The sequence below is a fragment of the Ambystoma mexicanum genome, chromosome 9 (genome assembly GCF_040938575.1).
Source record: "Ambystoma mexicanum isolate Mex_15411 chromosome 9, UKY_AmexF1_1, whole genome shotgun sequence".
NCBI classification, from domain to species: domain Eukaryota; kingdom Metazoa; phylum Chordata; class Amphibia; order Caudata; family Ambystomatidae; genus Ambystoma; species Ambystoma mexicanum.
Window position 1 is genome coordinate 157,152,965 of NC_090931.1, and position 17,940 is coordinate 157,170,904.

Consider the following 17,940-nt stretch of genomic DNA (forward strand, 5'->3'; position numbering starts at 1 on the left):
TTAAAGCGAGCTCAGAGAGTTCCCATGAGGCAGTGTTTTGCTTGGGGTGGGGCAGGAACGGGGTGGGAATGGCCATAGGTATTAGCATGGCCACGGGCAGTCAGTGGGAAGGCAAATAACCAAACACTGCCTACAAGCTGTTTGTCCCTCCTCATAAGCCAATTCTCTCTATCTGCACTTTAATGCAATCGTTTCGGCTTAACTAGAAATGCGTCTCAACAGCCCCCTTCAGAGTTCGGACCCCACCAGTGCAAAGGGCCTCTGACCAATGTGGGCCATGCAGGTGGCAACAGAGCGCGGTGTCAGAACCTTTAACATAACAATGAGACGTATTTCTGGGGACAATAAGCACGTTTTCTGATCAGCTGATGGGTTGAACCAGTCTGAGAGGTGCAATCAGTGGGACTGCGGCCTGCTCGAGATTTGTGCAGCAAAGACCTTTGAACCCCTGTACTGCTTATCCTGCAAATGATTGGCAGACGGATCATGCGAAGGCACACAAACTCGTCATCTGCAGTACTTTTGCGATTTGAATTTTCACACTTCAGGCTGCCTAGCTTCTGAGCCTGTGCCAGGGGACAGTGTGGGCCAAAGTAAAGAACTTCTTTAGCTGCAATATTGTGGAGCGCACTTAGACATGTATCAACGACAGCCCAGACTACACCCCACCAGGAATCATAGCGCAGTGGGTTGAACCCTCGCCGCATATGTGTGTGCCAGCCTGCAGCTGACAGGTTCAAATACTGCCAGCCCTGGATTTGCGTGTGTGGCTGATAACACGTGTCTTGTCGAGTTGGATGGCAGCATCAGCGGTAATTGAAGCGCCAAGAGGTCTCGTTGGATTACTGGCAGACTCTAGACTGGTTCCTTTGTGGCTGACGCCCATCGTGTGCGTCCCCAACAGAGTGGCTGAAGTTGGCAACGCCCTACATGACTTTATCAACTAGTTCCAGGAAGATAGATAGTAGGCGCTCGCTGCAACGCTGTGACCTAGTTACTGTTGCCAGGGCACCTGGCGAAGGTGACTCCACTTTGCAGGGCACGCCATAGTAATTGCGGCCGAAAAGACAGGCGGAAAAACAGGTTGCAGCTTTTGAAAATAATTAGAAAAGGCTGCGCCGAATGGGCGAGGCAGGAATGTTCCTGAACTTCCTGGGCGTGGATCTGCTTGTGTAATCCTCTCCCCCTTCGCTGCCCCAGCTTCTGGTCGCTCCAGCACACCTGCCACTCACTATCACCGACAAGACGTAACAAGGACTCCTCGCCTTATCGCTCCAGGTGCGCTCGGGGCAGAGTCTATAATCCTGCCAGCGTCTCTTCATTCCCCCACCGCAACAAGGACGAGCAGGGCACGCCGTGCAGGGACTGGCGTCTGAGCAATAAGGGGACATCTCTGGGAGCGCAGTCAACCAAACCAAAAACAAGGCCCCAACCTTGAACAAAGGACCCCAGAGAGGACATTTTGCTTGGCAGCATTATGGAAGCTGAAGACGCTAAAACAATAAACGGCACCGCCACCGTTGCGGAGGATGAAGAAACACCCAACCACAGCCACCCAGATGGAGGGGATGACGACACCCTGAAGAGTCCCATGAAAGATATGGGTGACTTGACACTAGCCAACGGCTCCAGCCCTGGGGATACTCCAACCAGCCTATCCGGTTCAGATCCTCACGGGTTCCACCTCAATCACGCAAGTCCAGAGCCAAGTGATGCATCGATGACAAGACGCTACAGTCTAGAGCTCCTCGACTCAAAGTCAAGTCGCTACAGCCCAGAGCCGACTGATAACAAGACAAGCCGCTTCAGCCTGGAGGCTGGTGACACCAGGACGAATCGCTTCAGCCCCGAATTGAACAGGATGAGGCTCAGTCGCTTTGCTCCAGAGCAGACTGATGCCAACAAGACCAACCGATCAAGCACAGACTCACCCGCAGAGGTCAGGAAAACCACTCGCTTTAATGTTGAATCGGGGGACTTTAAGGCGTCGTCCCGCTATGCCCCTGAGCCCTCCAGCCCGAAGTTGTACACCCGCTCTAGCAGCGAAGTGGAGGAGAATAAGCAAACCAACCGCCGAAGTTTCGAGTTAGGAGATGTGATCGCTGAGGACGTTCTGTGCGACTACTGCATTGATGGCAAAAAGAAGGCTGTGAGGTCCTGCTTGGTCTGCCAAACCTCATTCTGTGATCTCCACCTCAAACCCCATCTTGAAGGGGCTGCTTTCCGGGACCATAAGCTGCTTGATCCAATCAAGGACTTCGAGGCCCGTAAGTGCCAACTTCATAGTAAGACCATGGAGCTCTTCTGCCAGGCTGACCAGGTCTGCATCTGCTACCTGTGCATGTTCCAGGAGCACAAGAACCACAGCACTGTCACCGTGGAGGCCGAGAAGTACGTCAAAGAGGTGAGTGCTCGCTCTGATTCCTCGGGGAATCCATGCTGGGGGATGGATATCAGGCAATAATGTCCCCATATATAATGTCACCGGGAAAAGCCATTGGCAACATTGTACATGGTGACATTATGTATGGGAACGAGTTGCAGGGATGTCCCCTGCTCCCCTTGTAAAAAATAAATAATAATTGGGGGCTGTGGGGTATCCCCTGCATGTTCAATGCAATAATGTCTCAGCAAAAAACGGCAATATTTTTGTCAGGAGACATTTTTGCAGAGATAGTGTTACATGGAACAGGAGGATGTCTCAAGCACCTCACCTGGGCTGTATAAAACAGTGGTCCTCAAACTGTGGGGCCTCCTCCCCGTGGGGTGCTCGAAGGATAGCCAGTGGGAGTGCAAGGCTCTTCAAAAAGTGAATATAGTAACTGCGTTCAATAGATAGTACAAGCAGCTATGGCATCTGGGGGGCATCAAAAAGATTGAAAACCACTGATCTAGAACTTTGCACTTTTAGTTTGACTTCTGAAGGGCTCATACACACCTCAGCTCTCCAAATATTAAGAACCCTCTTATTTCTTGAGAAAACACTTGCACAGCCCGAGAAGCTGGGCTCCTCGGGTAACTTTATTTCATTTGACTCTAGACCCAAGCTTCATGCTGTATACTTCCTTTTCCGAACAGCTGCAATCCACCACACTAGTGCTACGAATTCAAAGGAAGTGCTCTGAGCCTACACCGCCCGCCCCCCAGAATGCATTTGGTTGTCAAAGGAAAACCTGTACTGGGCAATGGTTTCCTTGGTGGAACTGGAGGCATTTGGTCATCCGAGAAGAGGCTCCCCCTGCTGGCCCCATCGGTTATTGTCACGTCGCTCAGGCAGCAGTGACCCTTTGAGTCCTGGATGACGGAGCCACTCCCTATTCCAATCATAATCACACTACAGTAGCATGCGCGCACGCATGCCGCGTTCCTTTAGGGGGTGCTTGTCCAGGCATATTTTTTCTGTGTATTTTTGGCACTCGCAGGCCTGTATTTATGAGGGAATTCCAGGACCGCGAGTCAAGGCAAGTGGGCAAAAAAAAAAAACGGAACTGGACATGGACCTCCCAAATGGAATGGGGCTTCATACTGTGTCCTGGGAGTTTCCCACTGTTACTGCATTTCGAAAGAATATTAAAACTACAAGAGAAAGAATGATAAACAAAATGAAAACTTGATGAGCTTTGCCCGGGAAACAAAATGTCTTCCGCTGGTGTAACACAGTGCAAGACTGACAGCAGGAAATCGCTTTTCTAGGATTATTCTCTTGTTGTAAATGTTTCCACTTCAGCCACGTGGTAAAGGCAACGGGCAATGTTGGCGTCTCCCTTTGCCTGCGGGGACTTGTAGTTTTACTAGTCCGATTCGAAGTATTGGCCTACAAGTTCCAGAATGCACCACGGAATGTCTAGGACTGGCGGACGTGTAGGGCATGACATGGTGTCTCGTAAATTGATTTTTTTTTTTATAAAGAAGCTTAAAGTTGGTCCATGTAAGGTGTAAATAGTTTAGCAAGTCCTACGTTCCTTCTTAGCTTTTGGTACCAGCGGGTTTGCATTACCCCTAATACATGTGGGGCGACAAGTCCCAGACTGCGAAGACCAAACAAGACAATACACATTATACACGGCTGTCCCTGTGCACCCTAATAGCTTTGAACACTGTTGTCCCACGTCGGGTAAGAATCGGTCCCTGCGTTTTGTTTTTAAAGCATTCCTGGGCTTTTAGTTTTTAATGTGAACAGGTGGGTGCACAAATACAATTAATAAGCACAAAAGTGATGGGTGGGAGGTTTTGAATGAAACCGAACCACTGCCATTGCTGTGGGCAACCTTCCACACCACCGTTTTTTAGCCCGTCTGCGCCATTGCAAAAGGGGTCCAGGCAAATCAGTCAGCTGCCACCACCAATGGTAGCAGCCCAGCCCGAACTGTTAGGCCACGGAAACACAAGCAACTCCAGACATGTTTCGGCCTTGTTGGGCCTCCTCAGTGAGGTGCAGCTTGGTTCCCTAGAATGTAAAGAATAAAACCGTGGCTGGAGCACCGACTCGCACATGTTGTATGGTGATGTGCCCTCTGACAGTGGGGATCATCTTGCAGTCCCTTGTACGCTCTACATGTCTAGTGTTAGTCCTACTAGCTGTGTGGTTACCTGGTGACTGGCCCGGTGGACATGTCCCATTTCCGGACTTGCCATATTTAAATGTTTCTGATGTGGTGCTTCAGTCCTCTTGCTTAAAGTTACGTAAGGATAGAGCTAAAAGAAAGCACAGGGCAGGATACCCTGTGATATGGAGACAACTTGTGCATTTGGTTGCCGACATGATCCATTCCAGTCTGTAGGTGCTAAGTCAGTCCTATTGTTTGCTTTGAATTCTGGGGTGTGTAGTCTGAGTTTTATAATGGGAACAGCATAACTACAAGTCCCAGAATGCAAGGAAAACAAGAGTACAAGAGGCCTTATGATAATCTCTGTTATGGGCAAACGAACTCAAACAGACTATTTGTCCAAGAAGGACAACGTGACGGTAACTCGTAGATGTTTATGAAAAGACTGACAGTAACATGTACAGCGTTAGAGCAATCTTTAATAAAGAGGCATGGAGTGAGGGATAACATGTAAGTAAGAAAAACAGGACTGGATTAGAATCCCTCAAATGGAATTGCGAAAGGTGGCATGCATTCAGATCACTGACAAACTGACTTTAAATCAAATGTCTTGCTAAAAAAACCTGCAATCAGAAAGGCTAAGAAAAAATTGGAGGGTACCCATACTTGCCAACATTATTCATTCCATTTGAGAGAAACTTGTCTAGTCCTGGTTATAACTTTGCATTCTGGGACTTGTAGTCATGGGCATCCAGTGGGGAAGCCACGAATTACAAGTTCCATACATTTACATTTAAAACCAGGACTGGACTATTGTCGTCCACGTGGAATGGACCATGTTGGCATGTATGTTATTCAGCTTTTGCCATACCCGGGTTTTCAGCCAACAATATTTTCTATTCTGGGACTTGTAATTTTGGTTTTCCCAATAAATGTTTGAGTCTACAAGTCCTGACATGCAGAGTGCCCTCTTGTGAAACTCCAGCATAGTGGGAAGTGCCACACGTGGCGTGGAACCCCATGCAAGCTACTGCGTGCAACGAGTAAACTGTGAAATGACCGTACAGGGTACTGGAGATTTTAAATGTAAAACCTGCAATGTGATAGTGTTGTATATTTACACATTATATCACCCTACGTCCTAGTGGAATTTGAAAAGTAAAAATCCGACTTCAATAACAAAAAACACCAACCCCTTAAAAAGCCACCTTCTTGGAACTCTACAACCTGTTTTAAAGTGTCCTTAAATGTATGTATCCGTACTACTCACACTATAGTGTACAGAAGTGATGAGGTTATTTTCAGATGTCCCCCTTCTTCTAAAGAATTCATTTGACTTTCTTTACATTGTATGAGGACTGTTTCGCAAAGCATCTAGCCTTGCAGAGCTTGCCCCCCACCATGTCATCTTTCTTAACTTAATATTTCTTCATACATGGAGTAAGCGGCCCTGGTCATTTTTAGGTTCCGGTTCACACCGTTCAGTATGCACAAAATGAAAAAGAAAAAAAAACAATTAGTACCGGCAGTTTAAAAATACTCTGGACTGGATCAACTACTTGTTACTGACACGGGGCAACTGGAGACCCGTGTAAGTGAATGAATTGTAAGAACAGTTTGAGACATAGCAAAGTCACCACTATAGTCAAAGGAAGTGAGTAATACACTTTGTTTAGTGACTTTTTTTAAGGAAGAAGCTGTTGTGAGACCGCTCAGACACTTGAGCAGAAAACCCCCACACTCGTGTCGGAACACAACGCCCATCAGGGCGTATGCTCCTCTTGCAACATTCACCGAATGCCAGTGTCTAAACAACATTAAACCTGTGATTGTTGGAAACACACCCTGGGTTGTGGCCTAAAAGCCTGTCTGACACAGAGCACCTTTTGCCTGCAGCCAAACGCTGCGATATGATCAAAGGGGCCGATGACGTCACGCCCCGTGCCCGCCCTCCCGCGCCTTTGAGCCTCTGAGCAGGCAGCTCTCAGCATGTCCTACTTGTCGGTGCACGGGGGGAGGGGAGGGTTTTCTGGGCAGGCCCTTAAAATCCTGGATGTTCCCGAACACACGAGATTAAGGGGATATTAGGCAGTGATTTCAAACCTCAAAAGTCCATCAGACGAGGGGCGCGGCACGGAAGGGGTTATAATGAACAGAAAAACGACGGTTCCTTAAGTGAATAAACAACCTCAACTGGGCCACTGACAACGGCCAACCGTGAGACAAATGCTGCTGTGAGTACCACAGTGTACCCAACGGCATGCCTCACAGTTAATTAATGATCTAGTGATCTGGGACCTTCTGCTAATACCTACTGGACCTTGGGGGGCAATGGGGCTGGCTGTAGGATCCTGTGTAGGGTGGTTTTACCTATTGGTCACCTTGAACAAAACACCCCAAATAAAGGTCATTCGGCAAACGACCGAACATAGTGGCCCGGCATTGCTCTGAGATGCAAGACTCGCCCACATGGAGTAGGAGTAGGGCTATGCTGCAAGGCCTATGACTCATACCTAATGAGTATGAGTGTCTTTGATCTACCACTCCTAGACAACGAGTGAGAGGGCACTCCTTTGCATATGACTCACTGCTAATGAGCATGAGTGTTTTAAATCGACTACTCCGACACATTGTATGAGAGGGCACTCCATTGCATATGACTCACTACTAATGAGTATGAGTGTCTTTGATCTACCACTCCTAGACAACGAGTGAGAGGGCACTCCTTTGCATATGACTCACTGCTAATGAGCATGAGTGTTTTAAATCGACTACTCCGACACATTGTATGAGAGGGCACTCCATTGTATATGACTCACTACTAATGAGCATGAGTGTCTTAGATCGACTACTCAGTCACATTGTATGAGAGGGCACTCCATTGTATATGACTCACTACTAATGAGCATGAGTGTCTTAGATCGACTACTCCGACACATTGTATGAGAGGGCACTCCATTGTATATGACTCACTACTAATGAGCATGAGTGTCTTAAATCGACTACTCCGACACATTGTATGAGAGGGCACTCCATTGTATATGACTCACTACTAATGAGCATGAGTGTCTTAGATCGACTACTCCGACACATTGTATGAGAGGGCACTCCATTGTATATGACTCACTACTAATGAGCATGAGTGTCTTAGATCGACTACTCAGTCACATTGTATGAGAGGGCACTCCATTGTATATGACTCACTACTAATGAGCATGAGTGTCTTAGATCGACTACTCCGACACATTGTATGAGAGGGCACTCCATTGTATATGACTCACTACTAATGAGCATGAGTGTCTTAAATCGACTACTCCGACACATTGTATGAGAGGGCACTCCATTGTATATGACTCACTACTAATGAGCATGAGTGTCTTAGATCGACTACTCCGACACATTGTATGAGAGGGCACTCCATTGTATATGACTCACTACTAATGAGCATGAGTGTCTTAAATCGACTACTCCGACACATTGTATGAGAGGGCACTCCATTGTATATGACTCACTACTAATGAGCATGAGTGTCTTAGATCGACTACTCAGTCACATTGTATGAGAGGGCACTCCATTGTATATGACTCACTACTAATGAGCATAGTGTCTTAGATCGACTACTCAGTCACATTGTATGAGAGGGCACTCCATTGTATATGACTCACTACTAATGAGCATGAGTGTCTTAGATCGACTACTCAGTCACATTGTATGAGAGGGCACTCCATTGTATATGACTCACTACTAATGAGCATGAGTGTTTTAAATCGACTACTCCGACACATTGTATGAGAGGGCACTCCATTGTATATGACTCACTACTAATGAGTATGAGTGTCTTAGATATAAAACTCCTACTTAGTGAGTGTGAGCGCACTCCATTGTATATGACTCACTACTAATGAGTATGAGTGTCTTAGATATAAAACTCCTACTTAGTGAGTGTGAGCGCACTCCATTGTATATGACTCACTACTAATGAGTATGAGTGTCTTAGATATAAAACTCCTACTTAGTGAGTGTGAGCGCACTCCATTGTATATGACTCACTACTAATGAGTATGAGTGTCTTAGATATAAAACTCCTACTTAGTGAGTGTGAGCGCACTCCATTGTATATGACTCACTACTAATGAGTATGAGTGTCTTAGATATAAAACTCCTACTTAGTGAGTGTGAGCGCACTCCATTGCATATGACTCACTACTAATGAGTATGAGTGTCTTAGATATAAAACTCCTACTTAGTGAGTGTGAGCGCACTCCATTGCATATGACTCACTACTAATGAGTATGAGTGTCTTAGATATAAAACTCCTACTTAGTGAGTGTGAGCGCACTCCATTGCATATGACTCACTACTAATGAGTATGAGTGTCTTAGATATAAAACTCCTACTTAGTGAGTGTGAGCGCACTCCATTGCATATGACTCACTACTAATGAGTATGAGTGTAATAGATCGACTACTCCACACATTGAATGAGAGGGCACTGCATGCCATTTTGCCTCACGTCTAATGAGTAAGAACAAATTTCTTCGATTTATGAGTGAGAAAATATGAGCGAGAGTGTTCTCCAAGGGCTATGACCCACACTCACTTGGTGAACAGTAACTCCCGACTCGTGCATGCCACCCAATGAACAAGGCACTACAGACCTCAAGCGCTATGCCATTTGCTCTCCCATAAAGAGCATTGCAATATGCGCTCCCTGCTATTCACACTATGAACTTTCTCACTGCTGTCCCACAGTGTGATGTGTGTTCTTTGTTGAACTGTCTGTGGTTGTTGCTATCTGCCATCTGCTCTGCACGCTACACACCTTTACCACACTACCCTACACCAACCACTACCCAACGCCAAGCACAACCACCAGAAACATTGCAAAGCCCAGACCCTATACTCGCATACTGATGCGGGCCACCGCATAACACGACGCTTGCAGCAAACTAACCACAGACCACCCCACACAGCCATAACACTCACACATCCCATAACAGACATTAGCAAGATACACACATGTGCATGCCCCTCGGGGCATACCTCAGTGTATACCCAGGCCACATGTCGCATCATAGTACATGCCACAAACACCTAGAGGCCGACCCGCACACCGAGCCCAGTTCCTTCCCATCTACACTACAGCAAAGCAGTCTTACGCCTGGTCCCTCTGCACCTACTAACCAAACCAAGCCTATTTACCTTTGAGGTCCCAAAACATCAAATGACCACCAAGATGGCCGCCGTGGACTTTAGAAAAGCCAGTAGCATATCGTGACAGCAAGCAGGACACCGCGGCTCGATGTGCGCTCCGTGAGTGGGATTATAGTCGGACTGCACGACTCCCTCCCAGTGAATGAAGCTTCACTGCACAGTGCATGTCTCACACATAACCTGAACTCTGGTACAAGGTCCACAGCGTGCACCTGATGAGACTGAGCTCAATGTCTGACTCGCATCCATTGAGTGAGGGCGTGCTCCTGGCTGTTTCCCAAGGTCTAGAGTTCATGCCTGTTGAGTGATACTGTCACTGAAGGTCCGTGACTCAGCCAGGAAATGACTGATCTCAAGGCCCTTTTACCTTTTACCGAGCTCCCCCTTTGTCCCATATCAAGGTTGACTATTCCAGCCAGTCTTGCTTTTATTAATTGCATTCTGTTACTTGAAGTTTCAAGTATTCCCATTAAAAAGCCCGATAGTACAATAACAACCAGATCTGAGTCACTCATGCCTAGCATGGACCTCTTGAGCCCCCCCCCTAAGACTCATACACTGTCAGCAAGACATGGTTTTAAGGTGCAGACCTCCTATCCAATGAGGGAGAGCTGTATGGCACCAAAGGAGTGGGTCTCTCACCAAGCAATAATAATCATAGCCAATACACGAGAGGCGTTTACAGGGTGTGAAACTATCACACCCAATGCGTGAGTCTATAGTGCATGGTGTGGCACTCCCAAGAAAGGAAGGGTTACCTACCTGGTGACTCTGTAACCGAGGACACCTTTCTCCTGTCCTCGGACAACCTATTTTAATTGTATCAAAATCAAACAGTTAAATATAAATGTTATAACCAGATATTCTAGCCCAATTGGTTCAGTTTGATGGAAAACGGAATTTTATGAGTGATGAGTACAGGATGCCAGGGGTAGCGGAAGTGACATCACACGACCTTTGACCCTATGATGATATCACAGGAACTGATGTCATTTGACCCCACCCCGAAGTGATATCGTGGGAAGCGATGGAACACGACCCTTCACCCGTTGACAAAACAGGAAGTGGCATCACATAGCTTTGTACATTACGAAAAAAATGGTTATGATATCACTAGGTGATGTACATTTCATACAAGAATGGATCGCCATATGTATCGTTAAGATCAGTGTGTATAGGCCCATATTACCAAATTACTGTGTATGCAAGCAGACGTCCATGACCAAATGATAATGATGTGTTATTATATAGCACTTACGCTTAAGCGCTTTACATAGAAGAAATATACACCCAATATCACCCAACCTGTGTTGGTACCCATTTATCGACCTCAGAAGGATGAAAGGCTGAGTTGGGGCGTTTAAGAACAGACTAAATCAGCGACTCACCCCTGGAAGTGTGCCTGAAATAAACCTTTAATGAGTCTAGCAATTATTGTATAGAATTCCAGAAAGACACATTATTTGGTATTCCTAATCTTTCTTATTTAGGATCAGTGCTGAAAGAGTTAGACTTGTGGCACTCCCGTTCATTTTTCTTCTTTTTTTTAAGGGGCCTGAACAAGAAAGCCAGCCACTCCAGAAGTAAAGAGCCACAGGCCAGGAGCTTGCATTGCATAAAAAAAAGATATATGTTTTTTTTATAGAGGTGTCAAGGGAGACCTCAGAGGTCGCACTTGCGACCTCTGGTGACCCCCAAATGACGACCCTGCCTAGGCATATGCAACTGTAATTGGTTATTTATAATGTGCAACCAGAGGTTTCTAAGCACGGGCCCGGGGATAGAACCTATGTTGCTCAGCGTTGCCCCTGAGCTATCCTCCCAAGTCAATGCAAGTCGGGTTTGGTCCTGCCACCAGTGGTTGGGTCAAGACTGAAGTGCTAGGCTATGGCAACTTGGTATTGTACAAAATTACCTACTCCTGAAAATTTGACTCTCAAAAGTTTGAACCCCAATTTTACACATATATATATATATGGGGGGGTTAAAGGGAATAAAAAATGGAGAGGGGTAAGGTGGGGGGCTGTGGGGAGTCTCCCCCCACATATATATTTGCGGAAAATTGAAGAAAAAAAAACGGACTTTTGGTAGTCGAACTTTTCAGTTCAGTAAAATCACGTAGATCCGGCACCTCTGCACGCTAACTCATGCACCCGTGACATGTTTCACCCCCCATGTTGGGCCTCGTCAGGTACATGTGGTTTAGTTCAATTTAGTTCAGCGTGCAATGGACCCACCCCTCGGCAAAACCATACTCACTTCAGGATGCCAAATAAAACAAAAACAGGACCAATATAAGGGCTTGAATTTACCAAAATGACTTCCATTCCTCTGATTAACCTTTCAAATCACACTGACTTGATGGTTAGTTACCCCATTATCATCTCTTTTATCCTAAATTAAATATCGTTTAAAGAACGGGCAAGCCCCTGCTCCATGTCTAGGTGGGCTGAGGCAGCGGTGGGATATTATTTTGACTTCACTGGTGTTTTTTTAAATGATCTCTTACTGTAGCTTGCAGTGTTTCAGAGTGACAATTGTCACCACATATTCGAGCCAGAAGGGGGCGTCCTTTCCAGGATGTGTAGCTATTTCCTAGAGGCACTGATGGCAAAAAGAGCATTACACGTCCAAATTCTACATAATGCAAAAAACAGCCCCAAGAATTATGAGGGAAGTTTTATTAGAATGAGCAGAGGGGGCTTTTTGTCATAAATCATAGGTGTCCCCAAGTGCTGCAAACAGAAAATCAATATTTGGGGATTCTATGAGGGGATAAGGGCAGGGCTAGGGCTGGGGCCACGACAGGCAAGTGAAAATAAAACAGTTTTATTCAAATGTACACAAATCACAAAATAAACCAATCTGAAAATATAATTGTTGCAGTGCCATGTTGAGTAAAAAAGTACACGATTGTAGTTTTATTGTCTTCCATGTGGACGGGAAGCATTTATTTATCAGCATACAAAGTAATATGAGCCTAAAGAAGTCTCGGTATTTTACAACAGCTCTATTAAGACTTAAAGGATCACAGAGAAAGCAAATGCATCTCAAGATCACCTGCTTGCAGCCATTGTCCCCCCCTAAGAATGCACCTATATGTGCACCTCCCCTTTCTAATCACCCGCACTGTTTAGGGATATGCCATAGACCATAGCTGTCCCCAGTACCCACTCACTGCTGTGCCTGCATCACTCTAATGTTAATCATGCTTAAATGTAAAAAGAAAAAGAAACATCTATGTGTGTGGAAGTAAAGTCCTCTAACACTGGGACATCTGATCCATTGTTGTGTGGTATCTTGGTCAATGACTTTTGGTGGAACCGGCTTCAGAATCCCAGAGGGATAACTTCTACCAGATTCCAAATCTGAGAAAATCCGGCCCAATTCAGGCACTGCTTATCCCTATATATGCCTTCTCTGGGCACTGGACAAATAATAAAAAAATAAAAAAAACAGATGACTGTATCACCAGGTAAACCAAAACTCCATGTTTAGGCTTTCACCCAACAATCTGATGTATTATGGGAGTTGTAGTGTTGTTTCACTCCATTTGAACCTATTGACCAAACTGGGGCCATTTTACATTGGTTTGAACAAGTTGAGCTGGAAAACTGGGCAATGCCACTGTGAGCACCGCTGTCAAATGTGATTAGTGGCATCTACGATACAGCACGATCAGTATTTTTACTCAATAGACCATGAAATCCTGCACTTGATGCTTTGTATTTGTTTTCATGTACTGTGGGTTGGGCACTCACTGCTTGTCTCCATGGTGTAACCACAATGTGCCATGTCAGTGCAACACCACTTGTGAATTCTGGGAATTGAAGTCCTGTTCACCTTGTGGATCTCAAGTGCCTTTTGGTGATTTGCAGAAAGGAACACAGGACTGTAATCGGTGTCCAATTGTAATGGACAGTTCCTTGAGTGGGATGATAAAGCGAGGGGGGCTCACAGCATTTTCATTCGGGCGTGGCCTAAATAGTGCTGGGTGGGGACTAGCAAATACCATTGAATTAAAAATAAAATCCCCAAAATACATGGTTCAAGATTGCCTGTTATTTATATTAATGTACACATTTCCAATCTAATCTAAGCAAATAATGCTATTTGTTTAGTTGTCTAAAAAACACATTTTCCTGATATTTGTGAGACCGCTTGGCAAATAACACGTATTACAGGCTTCATGTGGCAAGCATTCTATTAAATGAAACAAAAGAAATCCAGCACCTACTGACACGTAACAGGCTTTCAAGCAGCCTATTGAATTAAGAAATCAAAGTCCAGCATCTACCAAATGGCACAGTAGACGCGACACTTGCTTCTCCCGGGTAGAGTTTGAGTTCAAATTCTAGCAGCAGAAGATACACAAATAAAAATTGCTGTTGTGCTTGTGAGAGCATGGGGATCCGTGGCTCAACAGAAGTTTTGGGAGACTGCCAGGGCTCAGCCCCTGTTAGCCCCGGCACACCTAAATCCCTGGTCATGAAGTCACCTACTCACTCCAAGCATCTGACGAGCAATCGCCTTAAAATGAAAGGTTGGCAGAAGGTAAGCTCACATGCATTAGTGGGCAACTGAAGGCAACCGGCAACCCTATAAATATTGTAGTAAGTGCATGAAACGTCTTCTTAGGTGCCAACAGTGAACATTTAGGACAGACATAGTGTCTCGGTTCTACTAGCCTGGGTAAACCTGGAGACCAAGTCAGCGTTACCGTGTCACATCAGCAAAGGAATGAACACAGTGACATGCGTAATGCTGGAGGCCTAGGAGGGCTGAGGTTTAGTGGGTTGGGGAGGTTTTGACAGGTTTCCTGGCTGCCGTGAATCTTCCTTGATTTCTAACACACTTTGTTTGTCCCCACTTAAGGCCGAGCTATCGGAGATCCAGGAGCAGCTACACCTGCAGATCCTGGACGTTGGCGACGAGGAAGAAAAGTGGCAGAAAGAAAAGGACCGAATCAAGGTCAGTCCATGTTCTTTTCCTTCAGTTACTGCTCAGATCTGTCGCTGTGTTTCTCTGGTGACGTAAGTAAACCCAACAATACACAAGTCTGAGACTTTGTGCTGCAGTGGGCGTCTCTGGAAAGCTGGTATGGCAGCCAAGGAGCCCGTCCAATGCCTCATATGCTGAGATCGAGATGGGCGGGAACTAATGCCTACGGCGTTCCTTTCGCTTTCTTGCAAATCACCCAACTCTCTCTTACTGTTTTCCCTATGGAGCACCGTTCCCAGACGGTGGGAGGACACGTTTGGATTTTCTAAAGTTCCCCCTTCCATGAAGCACACTGGTGCCATAGCGCATTGAGCTATATTGCTCGTACACCATCTCTGCACTTTATTTCGAATGCACATTAACTGCGCCCCTGGCCTGATCAGCGTCAACGATCAGCGTTTGTCTTCTACAATTAAACCCAATTAAAGTCAGAATGCTGCAGGCACAGTGTGTTGTAATCAGTGGCGGAAGTGTACCGAAAACATAGTGGAACTGTGATATCTGCAGGGGAGAGGGTAGGTGGAAGTACAGTGCAACATGGGACATGGTGTTGCGGCTGGGGGAAATTGTAATAGTCTAAGTGGCTAGTAACTAAGGCTCCTATCACAGCTTTACAATTGCACAGGGACATGAATTGAAACATCCTTTATATAGAATTAAGCAATAAGCCCTGAGCCGTGGGGGCATTACCGTGCCCGGTAATGTCCCGGGGGCCACAGCTGCCCTCAGACCTGTAACTATGGGCCCAGGGGCATTACCTGAATCTGTAATGCCCCCGCAACGACGGGCGTATTGCTATTAGTACCCCGGCCCATAAAACCGGGGAACTAAAAGTACATGTTTTTGTTCAGAAACGCTCCAGCGTTTCGGAACAGAAAATAAAAAATGGAAAAATGCCCTCCATGGCAAGGTCCTTCTTGCTTTCCATGACCGCCTGTCGTGTATCGGCAGCAGACTGGCTGGTGTAAGAAGTGTTTCTAGCGCGTCCACTCCCGGAATGGACCAAAAAGAAGGTAAGTGGGGTTGGGAGGGCGGGGAGGGGATTGTTTGGATGGGGGCCAAGAAACACTTACCTTGATCCCCGGTGGGGGAAGATGGCAGCATCCAGCCTTGTGGTGGCTCGGAGCGGGGATTACCCTGTTCCGAGTCTCCTCATTGGCTGAGTGGCTGGCACCCCCAGCCCCTGCTGGGGACATCAAGGAACCTGGTGGGAAGAGGGATACGAGGGATTTGCAGTCAGGTAAATCCATGACGAGGGCCAATCAGATTGATTGTTACAATCTGATTGACACTCGCCGGTTACTAATAGTGAATATGGTCTTAAAAAGTAGAGGAATGGTAAACAGAACAAAATAAAATTAGTGGAACACCGCTCCCGACCGTTCCCGCTCACTTCAATCACTGGTTGTAATGGTACTGGCTGTAGTGTTTAGCCCTTAAGAGGTGGGATGAGGTCATAAGAAAAGGGAGGGATATGTAGAGTTTCATGTTGTGTGGAACAATGACTTAAAGCATTGACCTTATAATTAATTTTCTTTCACTAAGTTTCTTTAAATCTTGATAGTACAGGTGTAAAACACAGTATTGGGGGTGGCGTAGTGGAGAGATAGGAAACCATGTAGGGGCTTTAGTGAGTGGGAGTGGAAGGGTAGGGGCGCAAAGGAATGCACGTGGTGGGTGCCTGGCACGTGTGCATAGTTCTACTATTTTTTTGTACACTTTAAGTCCTGCTGATATGAGGCTGTCTTTGTGCCTGGCATTTCACGTGACCTAGACAAACCAGAGTTCTCTTTGTGTCCTACATCAGATGAGACTAGCCTATCCAGTTCCTGTTTTATTCTTGCCATTCTGGTAATTTTAGGCTTGCATGTCTCACTATCAATGCAGGACTGCAAATCCCAGAATGCAAAGAAATAAACAGGATTGGATGATCTATTCGCACTTCCTGCAGACATGGGAGCACAGGAGAGCTAGTCTGGTTCCAGACCTACAGACTTTCCTGAGGAAATACTCTGCCGGAAGTCTTATTTTCGCACAGGCTCGTCAGCCACTGCCGAAGGTCTGCTCCTTCCCACTGCTTTGTTGGGCACCTCTCCAGGTACCCCGCTGCTCACAGGCCCGACGCATCCACCCGAGACCGAGCCAGTTTCCCACGCAAGAACAACCGAGTGCATTAACCATTGTTATCGGAAGGTCTGGGAAAGGGGAAGCTTAGTGCCCAGGTGAAGGGCGGGCCACCTGCGTGTGCCTCGGGCTCGCTGGGTGGAGGCACGGGGCAGGTGTGCCTGCGACTGACGTCTAGTGCAGGGGGCATGCAACTGGCGTGTGTGGGTGGATGTCTGTGCCCACGGGTTGGTACAGGAATAAACAACACTCGTCTCTGGAAGAAGGACTCTCGAAGAGAGGCCTACACCGAAGTTTCAGGTGCATGGCGGCCCTGTGAGCTGTGAGTCGAGATGGCGGTGCACATTTCTCGATGCCTACGTGGGCAGTTAACCGGGAAAACAAGTTTTGTGAGCCCCGGGTTCTGTTTGAGGATTGCGTTGTCACCAGGTCCACCTGAAATAGGAGCAAACCCGGGCCACCTGCCCAAATTGCCAAAGGGGAACACCCTCATTGCAGAGAGAAAAACAAACCTGAGACCTTCTTGGGAGAACGTGCCTTTGTGACTCCTGAGCAGAAGGGTGCATTGTGCCGGTATGCCACCCTGGACTGTCTGACTGGGAAAGTGGCAAATGAGGCCACTGCCAGTCACGGTCACATGTGTCATAATAAGAAAAACACTTGCACTTGAAGTCAGCCGAATCCCTGATTTGTAAGACCCCCTTCTGCAGAAGCCCATGTCCTTATGCATCGCCTTCATTACGAAATGTGCATGTGAAATAAGCCACTGCTCCTGTCCCAGTGTGACCTTTCTGCATAGGCCAGTGGTCTGCAACCTGTGGTTCTCCAGATTTTTTTTATTATGCCTTCTATCAGCCCTCACCATTGACTATGTTGGCTAGGGCTGATGGGAGTTGTAGTACAAAACATCTTTAGATCCCCCCCACCCCTCTGCCCGTTTCAGACCTCTGGCACAGGCACAACTTTTGACTGTCTTTTTAAATATATGGGGTGGCAGAGACCACCTTTGTGTTTGGATGAATCCCCCAATCTCTTTTTGGGGCTTTGCACGGAAT

At 46.6% G+C, this 17,940-nt stretch overlaps 1 protein-coding gene across 4 annotated transcripts in view; it reads left to right on the top strand.

Moving 5' to 3' along the window:
- The first annotated feature begins 1,197 nt into the window (after positions 1-1,197).
- The window catches only part of TRIM29 (tripartite motif containing 29), a 60,225-nt gene continuing 43,482 nt past the window's right edge, over positions 1,198-17,940 (top strand). For all 4 annotated transcript variants that reach the window (XM_069614346.1, XM_069614347.1, XM_069614348.1 and 1 more), the window contains exons 1-2: positions 1,198-2,404; positions 14,636-14,731. In XM_069614346.1, coding sequence (XP_069470447.1) covers positions 1,478-2,404; positions 14,636-14,731 — 1,023 coding nt within the window. In that variant the 5' untranslated portion in view covers positions 1,198-1,477. The remainder of the gene's footprint in view (positions 2,405-14,635; positions 14,732-17,940) is intronic.